The following is a 15,705-nucleotide window of genomic DNA, read 5'->3' as shown; positions in this document are numbered from 1 at the left end:
TTTTTTTTTTACGAGAGCAGAGCTGCAGCAGCAAGCTTGGCCCAAGGCCCCGTTTGAGGCCTGGCTCAGCTCAGAACGGCTCTGCTCCCGCCTGGCCGCAAAGTGCATTTCTCTCTCATGCGGCCCCTGACCTCTTGACGCATTTCCTGACCCAGGAAATAGAATTAACACCTCTGTCTGGGCTTCGGGGTCCGAGAGCCTCAGCCACAGCTGTGCATCAGCGGCGCCCAGTCCAGACCCCGCGGACTCGTACAACGCCGGACCAAAAATGGAAAGGAGTCAGCTGAGGTTTTCTTTGGACCTGAAGGAAAGGAGCCGTTTTATGCTTTCTATTTTTAAGCCTGTGCGTATAGTTGGTGTGTTTCTGCTGATGTACCTGGAGCCAAAGAAATTATTATTCTTGTGTTCCTTTACTTTTTTCAGCTAATATTATCTTTAGGACGATACCTGTGTCATGTGATGATACATTTAAAGTCGGAAATTCCCAAAAAGTGTCTAATATGCATCCACGGCCTAATCTTAAAAATGGCAGATCCATCGTCAAGGTGAATATTTAACAGATTTTAGAACTATTGAGAAAAGTGTTTTAGTTGCCCTCCTCCTAACCTTTTCCAATTATGTTTTTTTATTTATTCATTTTTATTTGAATTTTAAACTTTTTTTTACTTAATTTTCTACACTGCTGTGAAATTTTGTTTTTACACCTCTTGGATTTCTTCTATTTTTGCTTTGTGACATTAAAATATTTACAGTCATCAAAAAAGTCTTATCACAGAAAGATCAGGAGATTTGTTTTTAATTAATAATTGTATTTATTAAGAGGAAAAAAAGTCAGCCTGATAATTCCTTTTACACATGACGGCAGGTTGTTTTGGAAAGCTTTTTTCACTTATAATTATATATATTCTGGTTATCCTTGTGTGATATTAAAATGTGTTTGATTGTCTGAAATATCAAAGTACGACAGAAAAGAAGAACTTTGTAAATCAGCAAGTATTTTTTTTTTTTTTTTTTCTCAGCACAGCAAGATATGTTCTGCTTCATACATTGGCCACATCTTAAGGTTCCTAAAAGCTAAACGAGCCTCTCACCAGGGGTTAAACCACTGCGTTGTCTTAGTGTTATTAAAAAAGACAATCTAAGACACTTTTAAATTAAAAGAAAGGTGGATTGTTAAATATTTTTAGTGGAACCATAAATAGAAGCGACCCATCTGTGTACTGGAAGAGCTTAATCTGTTTTGTTCATTAGTCAAAGGCCTCTATCGAAGAAGGTGTGTTTCCACACATCCAGAGATTAGCCAGTTCCTGTCTTTAAGCACCCCATATGTTTGCATTTTAGTCACACATTGCCAGTCTCATGGGAGCTCTTTGAAGCTTACTTCTCCAGAGCAGATCATAAAACAGGCGTATACGTCGTTTTTCACAAAGTTGTATCCGAGACTTCTCCTAGCCCTCACCAAACCAACAGCCACCCCCCCAACCCCAACCCCAACCCCAACATGTTTACTCATTAAGCTACATGATGATCAGCTCCGGCCATGTTTAACTTTTAAAAAAGCAGCCGATGGTGTCGTCTGCGTTTTTAACGTACGCTGTAGTTGTTGTTGCTGACTAACATTACTGTGAAAAGCAAGTGAGCCAACATCTGTTGCATGCAGACAGAAGTACAAAAGAAGCTACGGCAGCTGAGTCTTTCCCTTCCTGACTTTTATTTGCATCTGTTTGAGGCAAAAAAAAAAAAAAAAAAAAAAACTTGAGTTATTTTCACAGCCATAGGTGAATCTTTGGCGGTGTCCTGTAAGGAGTTGTGTAAGAAGGAATCCTAAACAGCCAAAACAGATCCACAGTGTTGCATGACACAGCACGGTATGCACTTCAGTTGGCCTTAATGTCCTGTCTTTTGTTTAAGGGGAATAACATTTGTGTTTATTTGTCTTCATCGTTAACCCGCCTGTTGTTCTGTCTGCCACAGTACTTTGAGGTGCCCTTTGACTCCAACATGAACCGAACAAAGAACCGTCCCCTCGTCAGAGGACAGATCAGGTACTCATTTCTCTACTTTCTTTTTTTTTTTTTTTTTTGTGATCTTCTTTCTTTTACTTTTTTTCATCGTATTCCCTTAAAAGGGACAGGTGCATCTCAATAGATCGAAATATCATTGGAAAGTTTATTTATTTCAATAATTCAATTAAAAAAAGTGAAACTCATAGAATCATAATCATTCTACATTATGTGTTTTATGAGTTTATTTTGTTCATTTAGAAGATTATGGTTTATGGAAACCCAAATTCAGTCTCAGAAAATTAAAACAATAATCAGAAAAGTACCAAAACACTGAGAAGTGCTCATGTACTGCATGCACACATTAATAGCCAGGTCTCCTTTTGCATGAATCACTGCATCAACACAGCGTTGCATGGAGGTAGTCAGCCTGTGGCTCTGTTAAGATGTTAAGGAAGCTCAGGGGCCTTTGTCTAGTCAGTATTGTTGGGTCTGGCATCTCTCATCTTATTCTTGATTAATAACCCATAGATTCCTTATGAATGATATAGGCATTTAGGTCAGGCGTAATGATCAAGCACAGTGACGCCATGCTCATAAAAGCACATTTTGGTACCTTTGGCAGTGTGGGCAGGTACTAAGTCCTGCTGGAAAATCGTCATCTCCGTAGAGATTGTCATCAGATGGAGACATAACGTTTTAAGTTTGTTGGATGAAACACAGTGGATCCTAAATCATTTCTGACAATGGAAATATACCCTGAACTAGGGTAGCGCAAAATATTGCAAATGTGTCATTGTTACAATGGTGGACAATTTGCATATTGGAAAGAGCTACCTGAACGAATGAACACCTGAATGAATACCTGAATGAATAAGTGATGGCAGTCTTTTTGATGGCAGTGTGAACAGGCCAATTCTGATCTTTGCTTTGTTAATGGCTGTTCTGCTTTCTTCTTACATTATTTAGTCTTTCTATAATGTGGTCTTATTATTGTCAGCTCCCATTGCTCACCAGCTTTCTAATAATAAAGAGCGATGCCGGCTGGTATCTGCGTTTTCTTTCTCATTTTTTCTTGTACAAACAATTACATTCACCATTACTTTTGTAAACAGCGCACTGCTATGTGACGTCTCCTCCTGTTATCTGTAGCATTTAATAGTAGTATGAACGGCCACCTCAAAAAAAGATCTGATTTCAGTAAAATTCAGAATTGAGCATCTAGACCTGCAGTGTGAACATAGCCTTTGTTTAATACGCTACATCTGTCTGTCTGTCTGTCATGTTTTCCTAATTTGATGATAATAAGACTCTGAGACATTTATTTCCAAGTGTAATGCTACATTTACTTTTATTTGAAAGGAGGACTTTGGATCACTGAGCTAAAGTCCATTCTTTATTTCACCTTAGTCCAGGTAAGACTTTTGAGATGTTGTCTCTGGTGTAGTAGTGGTTATAACACAGGAAATGTGACAGCTGTAGTCCAGGTCCTTCATACCTTTGTATGTGGTGGCTCTTGAAGGTCTGACCCCAGCTGCAGTTCGTCCAAACTCTCCAGTGGGCTTTGCTCCAAAATCCTCTTAAAGGTTTGAGGATCCCTGTTGCATTTGCACCTTTCTTCTACCAACGGTTTTCCTTCCGCTCAGCTTTCCATTTAAATGTTTTACACAAAGTTAAAAAAACACTTCTTTTGCAATCACCTTGTGTGTTTTGCCTTTCTTTGTGGAGGGTGTTAAATTACCAATAAGCAGTCATCCCTTGATTGTGTAGGCCATAACATGGCTATGGCATAACATTTCTATATTAAAAAACATTGATCAACAAATAAAGAAAATGATTTTTTTCTGCAATATTCTCATTTATTGAGATGCTGCTGCATAATTTGGCAGCGTGTAACATGCAGCAGCTGAGCAGACCTGTTCTGACACGGCCACAAAGGTCCTGATTAGTGTGTTGTGGTGAACTGTGAACCAAAATCCTTTTTTATGTTGAGGTCTGGTGCTGTTGCAGCTAGACTTGCAACGGTGACTGATGAAGACCCATTTACTGACTTAATGGGTTGTTTTGAGAAGAGTATTCAGATCACAGGAGTTAGTTTTTAGTTGTGGCCTAACTCAACAACCTCAGCTCTAAACTCGTAGTGTAGCCTTGTGCCTACTAATCTCCCTCAGTGACTGAGCATGCTCATATCTACCTGTCCCCTTGGTCGTCTCAAACAGCAGGTAAATGTAAAGAAATTCCGTAATCTGTAGATCACTAAATAGAAACATTACCCAGCTACATGAAATCTTCACACATTGCAACTGCCTGGAATCCACCTCCTTTTGTGTTTCCTTCTTAGAGGTAAACCTTCCTAAAGGTTCTCATCATCAGAACGATATGTTTGCATGTAGACAAGGTTTATTATGAATTAAATGCGTGACGATCTTTGACTAAATTTTTGGCCAAGCAGTTAATATTTATCTAATCAGAGCATGGGAAAAATCCTCATGTACAGTTTGTTTATAAGGAGATATTTGTGCTGTTTGAGGTGGTCATTTAAAATATCTTGTCTGTGTAAACATTTCTGGCTTTTGACCTTTCTCTAACAAGCTCGTTCTTAGCCTTTGCTCTTTTGTGTCGCACATACAATGATGAGTGTATGAGGCAGCCAACTTTCCCATCAAACAAGGCATTGGAGCCCCGCTTTTTACAGGTTTACTCTGGAAAAGTACGAGGAAGCGTGGCATTTGAATTAATTATTTTGCACATTTGTGCTGGTAAGGAAAAAGAGAGTGGGAGTATATTCGTGGTTTAGGATCTTATTCGCTTTCCCATGCTATAAAAAAAATGGAAAGGTTGATTTTTAAAGCATCATTTGGTCAAAACAATTACTTTCTAGTCTGAGTTTTATGTAAAAGTTTACATGTAACTGTCCTTTGATTCACGAGTCTTATTGATCTGCCCATTGCCCATCAGTTTGTCCAGTCATCTGTCTTTCTGTATTTTTATTGTGCTTATTGTCAGGATTGTGCTGGCGTTCAATCCATCCATTCATTCATCCATATATTTGTATGTTCGTCCATCCATCCCTACATTGATTTTTCTGGTGATTCATCAATCCATCCATCCATCCATCATCTTCTGTGTTTTGGCATTTATCAACTTATCTGTTGATCCATTCATGTATCAACCTTTTTGTTCATGCTAAACTTTCTCGAAGTTGTGGATGTTGGCCAGATGAGACTAACAGAGTTTTTAACGCAACTAACCCTAAATCATGGCATGATGGACACTTTGAAATACAAGGACAGATATTATAAAAATTAAAATCTACTGAAATCATGAGCAAATCAACACAGAAATGAATTTGTTTGTTTCTGCTGTGTTTTTGATGGCATGACCAAGATAACATGTCAAAGATGCATTGAAAAATACAGCTATACTGCCATCCATTCAACCAGCTGTTCATCTCTATCTATTAAGCCCAGAGGGTTTTAGGATCAATTTCCGCCTGAAATTACATATCTAAAATAAATCAAGTACAGCTTCAAAGTTATAGTGTGTAAAAGTTAGTATTTGTGTGACACACAGGCATCAAAGAACATTTTTCAGGTGGAACCACTATTGCAAATCTCACCATGTCTGTTTTATAGGTGAATTTTTGAGCCTCGCCTAATTAATTTTCAAAACAAACACTACAAAACACAATTAAAAACAAACCCCTTTTGAAATTATTGAAGCCTCAGACTTTATATATCCATATCTTGACTATAACAGCAACAAATCTGGACCGAATCAGTTGAAGCATATTTGTTCCACAAAGGTTTTTGTGTAACCCATACCGGTACCGGTTTGGGCTGGCTTAAATAATGAATTGGTTTATTATTTCGTCCATCCTTCATTTTGTCCATCCATCCATTTGGCTGGCCGGCCACCCATCCATCTCCCACTCCTCAGTCTGTCCTTCCATCTGTATAAAGTCATTCTCCCTTCGTCCACCCGTCTATCAAAATAAAATAAAAAATAAAAACTTTTTTTTCTTCCATCAGAAATATTTCTATAGTGAACTTTGTGTTTCCATTTAGAAATCCGCAAAGCAATGTAAAAATCTGGCTCGGGAGACGCCTTCCATATTTCTTTCTCTCATCATCTTGTCTTTAGGTTGAGCTTCGTTGCCTGTTTTGTTATCTATCTGTACGGCTAAACCTAGCCTTTTAAATTATGTTGGGTTTAAGCTATTTTAGGAAGACACTAGTTTTTTCCCCAATTTATTTTTTTTCATTCTGCAATTTCAAGGCTTTGCTTTACATTGTGTTGCATATAGTTTGACAGTTCCTTGTGAAATCAACTGCGCTGTAATTAGCTCTTGCAGTTGTTCACAGCAGTTTTTTTACCACAGCTTACAGGTTTTCAAAAATATACATCCTGTTTTCATAGTTTTGTTTTATGTTTAAATTTCTGACTTTAATTGGAGCCGAACCAGCTGACCACCTCTGCTTTAAACATTGCCCTCCTGGTGTTATGACTGTTTTTTTTGTTTTTTTGCTAACCTGTCAGCAGCGGGCAGCAAACCAACCTCAGACCGTGTGACGCACCTCCTTCCCTGACCCCCAGCTGAGCCCGCCCACAGGCGGGCTGTCAACAGCCCATAGGCAGCCAGAACGGCTCCACCTCAGGCCACATAAAACAGCCGTAACGCCACTGATCACATTAATGTTCTTATCTCACTGCTTGGCCACCACACCAAAATAAAGACGCTGTTTGCTTTTTGAAGAAGGAGGTCTGCCTTTGGTCAAGATTTTAATCTCCCCTCTGTAATTTATGGAGCAGTTCGTGCTGAATTTGAACCAGACCTCGCCACGGCTGCTGCTGAGGAGGAGTAGGAGGAGGAAGTCGTCATCATCCAGCTAAGAGCCGGAGCCGCTGTGGTTTTTCCAGAGCTCGTTTTGATCCCTGGTGTGTTCACCCCATCTTCCATCCTGCTGAGGCCACTTTTTATCCCTGATGAGTTCTTATCAGATGAATTTCTTCCTAAGCTCCCATTTTGGGATCCGGCCACGCAGGCCGCTGATCCCTGTGGCTCTGTTTGTCAGCGCTAAATTCACGCAGCTATCGTTGTCTTATCTTGTGCTTCCACAAGCTTGCGAAACTTTATCTTCCTTTAGTTCCCAGGATAGTGATGAGCTCCTCCCTGAGCTAAAATCTCTGTAATTTAACTTGTCTTTTCAAGCTTTTGTCTCGTCCGTGTTTATCTTGCTGATTTAACTGATTTGTTTCTCTTTCTTTTTTTTTTTTCTTCTCTGTTCTTATCAGCCCGCTACATGCTGTGTCATTTGCTTTTGCCTGTGGCATTCCTGGAGTTGCTCTGCTCACGCTGGCAGTAAACCCCCTGACGGGCTTCCTGGGCGCCCTCAACATCTTCCTGTACACCTGCTGCTACACCCCACTCAAGAGGCTCAGCATCGTCAACACCTGGGTGGGAGCAGTGGTCGGAGCAATACCTCCGGTGATGGGCTGGAGCGCCGCCACGGGCAGTCTGGATCCAGGTACGGCCAGCAGAGATTACAGCACTGAGGAAACCCGCTCCGCTCTAAAGAACATTGTTCCAAACTTTAGTGTCGGTCTGGGTCAGCAGGCTTTTTAAATGCCTCCATAAAAACAAAAGGAAGACATAGACTAGAACGTTTAGGCCAAAGAACCTTTTGCAGTTTTGCCAACCCTTTAAATATATATTTTGACACACTTCAAACACTTTTTTTGAATTACTTCATGATGTTATTACAGCAGCCTGACTGCAAGACCCCAAAACAGAGGCAATCAGAATGGCACATCTTGACTCTGCGTTTTTTTTTTGCTAACTTGTCCTTGGAAATACCTTCCAAATCTTTGAGACTTTGAAAGCATCTCATGTCTGCTCTTCAGATCACTTCACAGATGTCCAATCAGATCTATGTCTGAGCCCCAGCTGGGCTTTTCCAAAACCTTAATGTTCTGCTGGGGAAGCCGCTCTTCCAACAGAGTCTCATTACTGCTGGCAGGGTTCTCGTTTTCTATCATTGGGATAAACCAGAGGGTTACTTCGTTTTGTCAAGGGGAGGACATTTTAACTCCAGCCAAGCAACACTCAGTGGGTCAATCATGACACGTCAAATGTTGCGATGTGTCATAATTGTCTCTGAGAGTCCCTACATTCATATTTATTGAAGGTTTAAAAGAAAAGATCAGAATTAACACAGCTTGGTTTTTATAGTTAGATTTAGCCCAAAAACGCTTAAAGCAAAAGCATCTTTATGATGGATTTTCTTGTATTGTTTAACAATGCTCACTCGTAATAAATCCTTTAGTTGTGTTTAGTTCCCCGACAAAGAATTTGAAACCAGGGCGACTCAGTGGACCAGACAATGGGGAGGTGAATTAAAGAGAGACGGTTAAAAGTTCTCCTGTCGGTTTGTGCTTTTTTTTAACTTTAGCTTTTAGTCCAAGTTGACAAGATTTACTGTCAAGCATCCTGACAAAAGCAGTAGGAAAGAAGAAGCACAGCAGAGAATTTGCATTAGTTTTAATGCTTGGCTTAGAAAAGACGTGTGACGTCTGCTGTTAGTCATGTTTGTCCTTTAAAAGTCAAGTACAAAGAAGAAAAAATCTTTTCGCATTTTGTCATGTTACAACCTCAGACTTCACATCATTTTATTGTGGTGGACTAACGCAGTTCACACATGGTATTTAAATGTTAAACAAATAAAGGTCTGAGTACGGTGATGTGCCCTTATGATCATCCTCAGATACTAATCACTTGTCCTAAATGTCCGCTGATTAGCGAGCGGTTTACGTGTGTGTTATTTCATCTCAGTGTGAATCTTGTTGTCCTGTGAAGGCCTCAGACGTTTGTTGGAGAACATTAGTGACCAAACAGCATTGTCAAGACGAAGAAACACGGCAGACAGGTCGGGGGGAATAAAGCTGTGGAGAAGTTTCCATCAGGGCTAGCTTATGAAATAACAGAGAATGGGCAGGTAGCTCCCAACATGCTTATAGCTTCCACCCATGTGAATACTTTAGTGGGATGTAAATGACCCTTCAAGACACAAGTCACCAAAATGCCATCGTCTGATTCCAGACTGTTTAATCACTAGAAATCTGAGGTTTTTTTTATCCTGAAGGCAGGTTTTTACTAACCTGACCCTTGCCAGACGGATGTCGCTCCGCCTAGCTTCACTCACATCCATCTGGGACATCTCCCATAGAGAGTGATTTCTCCAACCAATTTTATTGTCTAGCCAATCAGGACGTAGGGCTGGAGTTTCATAGATGTGACGTAGTGGAGAAGCGACCGTGAGATTCCAACAACAATGGCGGCTCGCATTGAGGAAGCAAGCGTTAACATTGATGCTGCTATTTCTTCCGTGTTGTCCAATCTACCTAATATTGTTTCATTAAAAGAACATCAGAGAACGCCTCTGAAGGCTTTTGTTGGTGGAAACAATGTTTTCGCCCTTCTCCTGACCGGATTTGGCAAGTTTTGTTTTCCGGGGCGCGCCGGTGGTGGAGCGGTTAGCGTAAACCATATTAGGAGGCCTTTAGTCCTCGACGCGGTCGGCCCGGAATCGACCCCGTGCCACGGCGCTTTGCCGCCTGTCTCTTCCTGTCAGCTCACTGTCAATAAAACGCGTTGGCTTCGGTGTGAGTGGTTGAAATAGCACGTCAATAAAGATGACAGACAAGTGGCTTATCCAATCATATGCAAGGATTTTTGATAAGGCCCAGCCTTCAAAAAAAGGCAATTCCTATGGAGAGGTCCCAGATGTATCTGAGTAAAGCTAGGCGGAGCGACATCCGTCTGGCTAGAGTCCGGTTAGGTTTTTACTGCGCTAGACCCGGCAACGAAGCAACTCAGCAGCAGGTTTACACCACAGGGTGGGAGTGGTGGCCTGGTGGATAGATAGCCGGGCATTTGCGTCTTGGAGAGGCCTCAAAGGTCAGCAGTTTGAAACTCAGGCTGTCAGGCTGCACATTGCCCCCCTGTGTCCCACTCAGTGTGGCAGCACATTGCTCTCTGGGGGACGGATTAAACGCGGAGACAAATGGAGAAATAAAAGCAAGACTATAAAGGGAAATCTTACATGAAGTCTTGCTCTCCATGAGTCATTACTGACGGGCTCCTGATTATTCGCTTCAAAACAGCTACAATTTAAATGGCTGTGATAGTAAATCGCCTGATGATGCAACATTGTCCCCCTTGTCTCCATAAGCATTGTAATAACTTTCCGTTTAGCAAAAAAAACAGCAGCAATGATATGCGTCAGAGCAGAAGAAAAGTGACTACAACGATGTATTAATTATTCTATACTTACAAACAGCTGACCCTGTTTAGCACCAAATCAGTCCAAGACCCTTCACTGTAGCTAAAACTAGATCCCTCCTATTGATCTAGTCTGTTAAAGCTCACTTATTCATTCACTGCTCTTCTTTGGAGCTCAAAACGTTCCAGCTGCTGTACATCAGAAGGTGTTCAAGCTTGTGATCGGTTTTTCAGCAGAATATCTTCCCCGGTAGGACGTCATATCCAAAGGTTCGTTCCCGGCTTGAAAGACAACTCTCGATGGTCGCAGAGTCTTTCCCCTAAGATTTGGAGGGATTTTTGTCATTAGCTTTTGAGTTTAGCAGTATTAGCTTGATTTGGCTTCCATCGTTGGGCGGCAGGTAAGATTAAGGGTTTTACTTCCACCTCTGTGTGGAAACGTGGTATAAGATTGCCCGTTTTAAAGGTTTTCTTAAGGTTTCACACATCCATGGCATCGCTGTTGTCTGAGTAATTACCACTGAGGCTAAATGGTGGACAATCATGAAAGAAAATCTGGTCAAGGCAGCAAAAGAAAGATGTTTGTCTTCTAGCAGGGCATTGGTCCTTACACATAAAGCGGGAGCTAGAATGGAATGATTTAGAATCAAGCATATTCATGAGTTAGAATGGCCTAGTCAAAGTTCAGACCTAAATCTAATTGGCTCTCCGTGCCCATACCGAGTGGTGTTTCCAGACGCTCTCTATCCAATCAGAACCTTTTTGCAGAGAATGGTCAAAACTGTTTATTTAGTGGTATCAGAGATGACGAAGATGATTTTACATCTACATCATGATCATCATCTCTCTTGAGTTGCTCCGTCAGATAAACACAGGTTTGTGGTTGTGACATGACAAATGGGGGGACTTGAAGGGTATTATTACATGTGCAGGGTTCTGTATTATCAATGCAAAAGTCTCGGATTTTATACTCGATGATGAGTCTAAGCACCCCCCCCCCCTCCTCCTCCATCTCATCCCTCCCTCCAGGTGCTTTGCTGCTGGGAGGTTTCCTCTACTGCTGGCAGTTCCCCCACTTCAACGCTCTTAGCTGGAACCTGAGGGAAGACTACTCGCGCGGCGGCTACCGCATGATGTCCGTCACCCACCCGGGCATGTGCAAGCGGGTGGCCCTGCGCCACAGCCTGGGCCTGGTGGCGCTGTCCACCCTGGCGCCGGTGCTGGACGTCACCACCTGGACCTTCCCCGTCATCTCCCTGCCCGTCAACCTGTACATCAGCTACCTGGCCGCCCGCTTCTACCACAAGGGGGACCGCGACAGCGCCCGCAAGCTCTTCTTCTGCAGCCTGTGGCACCTGCCCATGCTGCTGCTGCTGGCGCTCACCTGCAAGAAGTACAGCAGGAGTCAGGGGGACACGGCGGCGCCTTCGACCCTCACGCCACCAGCGTCGTAACTTGGGGACCCTCTTTTGAACCACAGTACTCCCGTCTGGCTCAGCGATGGTTGGAGAGATGTTTGCTGACACTGCTTTACAGGAAACACACCATGTTGCGATCTTTTCAAACGTGTGTGCTGTAAATATATTTATTTATAAAGGGTCCCACCAGTTCTTCTGTCTTATTTCTGACTGAGAAGTTACCTTGTACTGTGTACGCCACTCTCACGGGATGCCTCAGCGCCTCTGCAGCTCGTTTAGCCGCTGCCGTAAGGTTTTTAGGAAGTGGTACAACAGGACACGTGTAATGATGATATGTTACTTGATGGTAATTAAACCTCATTTTGATTTGAAACGAACATGTGCAGGGTTTTAAATTTAAAAAAAGAAACCTGCTTTACGTGGATCATTTATCCCCCTGTGGAACACAAAGGTGAACATCTTGGAACAATAAACGGTTAATGATTGTTACTCTGTCATTCGTGTTGTTTCCATCCTGCTTTAAGTCCCGCATGCACAGCTGTATGCATAAAAAAGCAGCTCACCCTTATAGAGGAGGGGGAAAAAAACCAAAGCAGCTGATTGGGTGATGCTCATAATTGGATTTGGGTTTCAGATAGGACCTCGGTGGACGTTGCTCCCTTTCAGCTCAAATCGCCCGCTCCGTTTAGCAGGCCAACCCCTTACACCTGTCATTTAGCATGTGCTCCCTTCTCTCCAAGTTTTTTCGGTGTCCGGTTACTTTTCCATCGGCGTGAGCGACGCGGACGAGAGCTCCGCTTTTCCCCACCCTCGCTCCATAAAACCGGCTGGGTTTAGCCGAAAGGCCGGCCCGAGAGACGTGAAACGGCTCGATGTCCTCGTAAAAAAAAAAAAAAAAAGCGTCTGAGCGGATGCGGAGTTTCATATCAGAGGGTGGGAGCGGAGCGGCTGAGCCAGCTGTTGCAGCCGGATAAGAAGCACGCAGACACAGAATGTGGCCCGGGCACCTCAAAGGGATGAGCCCCGGCGGGGGTTTAGAGCAGGCAGGGCCTTCTCCTTGTTTGCATCTTCATTCGGTGGCGTGCGCTGCTTATTTCTTGGCGTGCACGCGGAGCTGCTGCAGGAGTTCAGAGACATCCCTGTTGAGAAGCAAAAGATCTCCTCTACTCTGATGGGAAAAGTAAGATTTGAAATGATCTAGGGGTCCTGGAAGGCAGGGCCTTGTGTTCCTTTTAACAAGACAGAACCTTTTCCAAAAGGGCAACTTTATTGTGTTTTATTAGGATTTTTATGACAGTCTAGGAAGCACTTAGCTGTAAAGTGAGAGGGACATGTTTAGAAGTGTTTAAGCAAGGAAAGACGGCTAACATTTCAGCCTCTTCAGATTTTTTTTTTCTGGGATCATTAGAGCAAAAACAGCCAGACTACACACTGCTCAAGATGGGATGCGGAACATCTGTAAGGAAGCGAAACCTCCACCAAAGTCCATTCATCTCACCAGCTTCCCTGTCCCTGCTGAGGAAGAGCATCCCCTCACCATGATGATGAAGATGATGATGATGGTGGGTTCAGTGTTGGGTGCAGTGTCTTGTTTTCCTCTACACGCTTTCGTATGGAACCCATATGTTTAATATTGGTCTAATTCGACCGCCGCACCCGCTTCCGCTTTTATTCTGGTTTGTGCGGAAATGTTCAAGGGGTGTGAATACTTTTACCAGCCACTCAAGGTAAGATGAAAGATGGTTCTCAGTCCCATCGGGGAATCTGAGAGGCTATATGATAAAATGTAACTGCAAAATATTTTAGTTTGAATACACTGCAAAAACAGAACTAAAATAAGTACAATTTATTTGAGCAGGTAAATAAGATTATCTGCCAATGGAATAAGATTTTTGCACTTAAAAGAGGAACAAGTCATCTCCATCAACTTATTTCAAGTGCATTTTATCTAATTATCTTATTCCAGGGGTAAAATTACTCTTTCCATTGGCAGATAATCTTATTTACCTGCTCAAATCAAGGACAAATGCACTAATTTCAAGAAAATTGTACTTATTTTTAGTTCTGTTTTTGCAGTGTAAAAACAAGTTATTTATTGTTAAGTGTTAAAGACCCCTTTAAAACCCATGAAATAAAACTCAAGTTTTGGTAACATCACATTACTTTTATCATCTTGAAATGGGCAAATAAAATGTTTTGTTTTAATCGTTAAAAGAATATTAAGATCTTTTTAAAATAAGCTGGTGCTATAATATATAAACCTTTTAATTAAACAGCAAAAAAACAACAACAAAAACACAGAGTCTTGTTCAAGTGTATAATTCAAGTTTCTTTCTGGATTTATGAGAGACTGGCGCCTGTTTGTCCAACACTGATGTTCTAGAAAGAGATTATCTGCAACTGTAGGGTATGTGGACGTCGCCCGCCCGGTTTCCAAACTGGACGGGAGCGTTTAGGGAGCAAAGCTAAACAACCTGCTGTGTAGAAGAACTAAGAGTTTTCTCAAGAGAACAATGGTAAAAAGTGATCGATGCCATAGTGGAAAAATAAATCTGGGACACAACAAAAGGCAACAGGTCCAGTTTTAGCCTTCTATATAAACCCTATATAGCTAGATGATAGATATTTAATCAAACCGGACATTTTTAAGTTCTCTTATAACCAGATTTATTCCCATTATCCCAGTTTAATGTTTCATGTTGTTTTGAACAGTGGACGTTTGACTTAAAAGATTCAAAATGAGAAAAAGTAAGGTGACAAATGAAGAGCTTTAAAGAATCATTCATTATCGGAGTCTGGACTTGATTTTATTTAGGGGTGTTAAAATTAGGCAAGATAAATTCCTGCCACACTTTTTAGATTTTATTTGTTAAAATTGTTAAAAAGTAAATTTCCTCTTCCTTCTGCTTCACCGCTTTGCACATCTGTATATCAACATAGAAAAAGAGACAAACTTAATTATTCCTGGTCACTATTCCTGGTCACTCATTTTGACATTTAAAGATTTAAATTAGAGCTGACCGGATGTGAATCGGCCACAGAAAAAGCTGGTGTTAATAGTGGGGAAACTGCTGTTTATATGTTTGCCATAGAGAGTGACTGTTAGAAATGAAAGTAAACAGAATATAGAAGGTTCCAAGTTTAAATAGGAGTTAGGATAATGAACAAGAATCATGTCAGTACCCAAAGTAAGGCATTAGGATTTTTCTGGTTGGATTCATAACAGAAACAGACACTATTTTTTTGTCTTTGCTTTAATTTCAGCTGCTAATTTCATTAAACCAGTCTTAACTGGCACATTTCATTGCCACATATAAAAAGTGTTTTGGATGGTGTTAAATGTTATCCTTTATAACTGTTTCAATCCTAATTAAGAATATCAGAGTTTTTTTTATGTGATGTTCAAAAATTGTTTAATTCCAGCAACATTAAGTGTGTTACTTTGGTAGCCTATCATAATTTAACAGAAGATGTTGGTTCAGTCAATTGTGCGTAGTAAGTGGCGTCCAGCAGAGAACGGGGTGGCAGATGTGTTCATGTGGGTTTATTATAACTGAATATAGCAAACATTGATGGTGGCCATTGTGGTGGATGAGGTTTTTGCTTTGGAGCAGAAATTTAAGTACGTTTCCATCTTGTAATAATATTAAATCAAACTTGTTGAGGTTCTTCATCATGATGCCGTCGCTGCCAATGAGCCACACATCTTAGCTCTGGTTTCACAGGGAAAAAGGTTCACGTTCCAGCTTTTTAGAAGAGATTTCAAAAGTTTATTGCTCTTTTAGATAACTTGATTCTGCTGCCAAGGAGGACTCGGCTGAGGTGTGATATCCTCTTCATCCGGAAAACATTTCCATGTGCAACAGTGGTTGCGACTTTAAGCATTCAATTTAAATTCATATATAAAAAAGATGATTCTGGATGGAGACATTTCTAATACATGTCATTACGCAGCTGTTTACAAACCTCCAGGTGGTTGTACAGACCCTTCTTTAAATCTGTG

General features: G+C 41.4%; 1 protein-coding gene across 1 annotated transcript in view; it reads left to right on the top strand.

Moving 5' to 3' along the window:
• The window catches only part of LOC105932515 (protoheme IX farnesyltransferase, mitochondrial), a 43,125-nt gene extending 30,938 nt beyond the window's left edge, over positions 1–12,187 (top strand). The window contains exons 5-7 of the mRNA XM_012871721.3: positions 1,975–2,045; positions 7,299–7,531; positions 11,314–12,187. Coding sequence (XP_012727175.2) covers positions 1,975–2,045; positions 7,299–7,531; positions 11,314–11,738 — 729 coding nt within the window. The 3' untranslated portion in view covers positions 11,739–12,187. The remainder of the gene's footprint in view (positions 1–1,974; positions 2,046–7,298; positions 7,532–11,313) is intronic.
• Positions 12,188–15,705: the final 3,518 nt, after the last annotated feature.

Source organism: Fundulus heteroclitus, chromosome 10, assembly GCF_011125445.2.
Source record: "Fundulus heteroclitus isolate FHET01 chromosome 10, MU-UCD_Fhet_4.1, whole genome shotgun sequence".
Classification (NCBI taxonomy): Eukaryota; Metazoa; Chordata; class Actinopteri; order Cyprinodontiformes; family Fundulidae; genus Fundulus; species Fundulus heteroclitus.
Note: the sequence above shows the minus strand (reverse complement) of the source record. Positions and strands in the feature narration are given on the sequence as shown.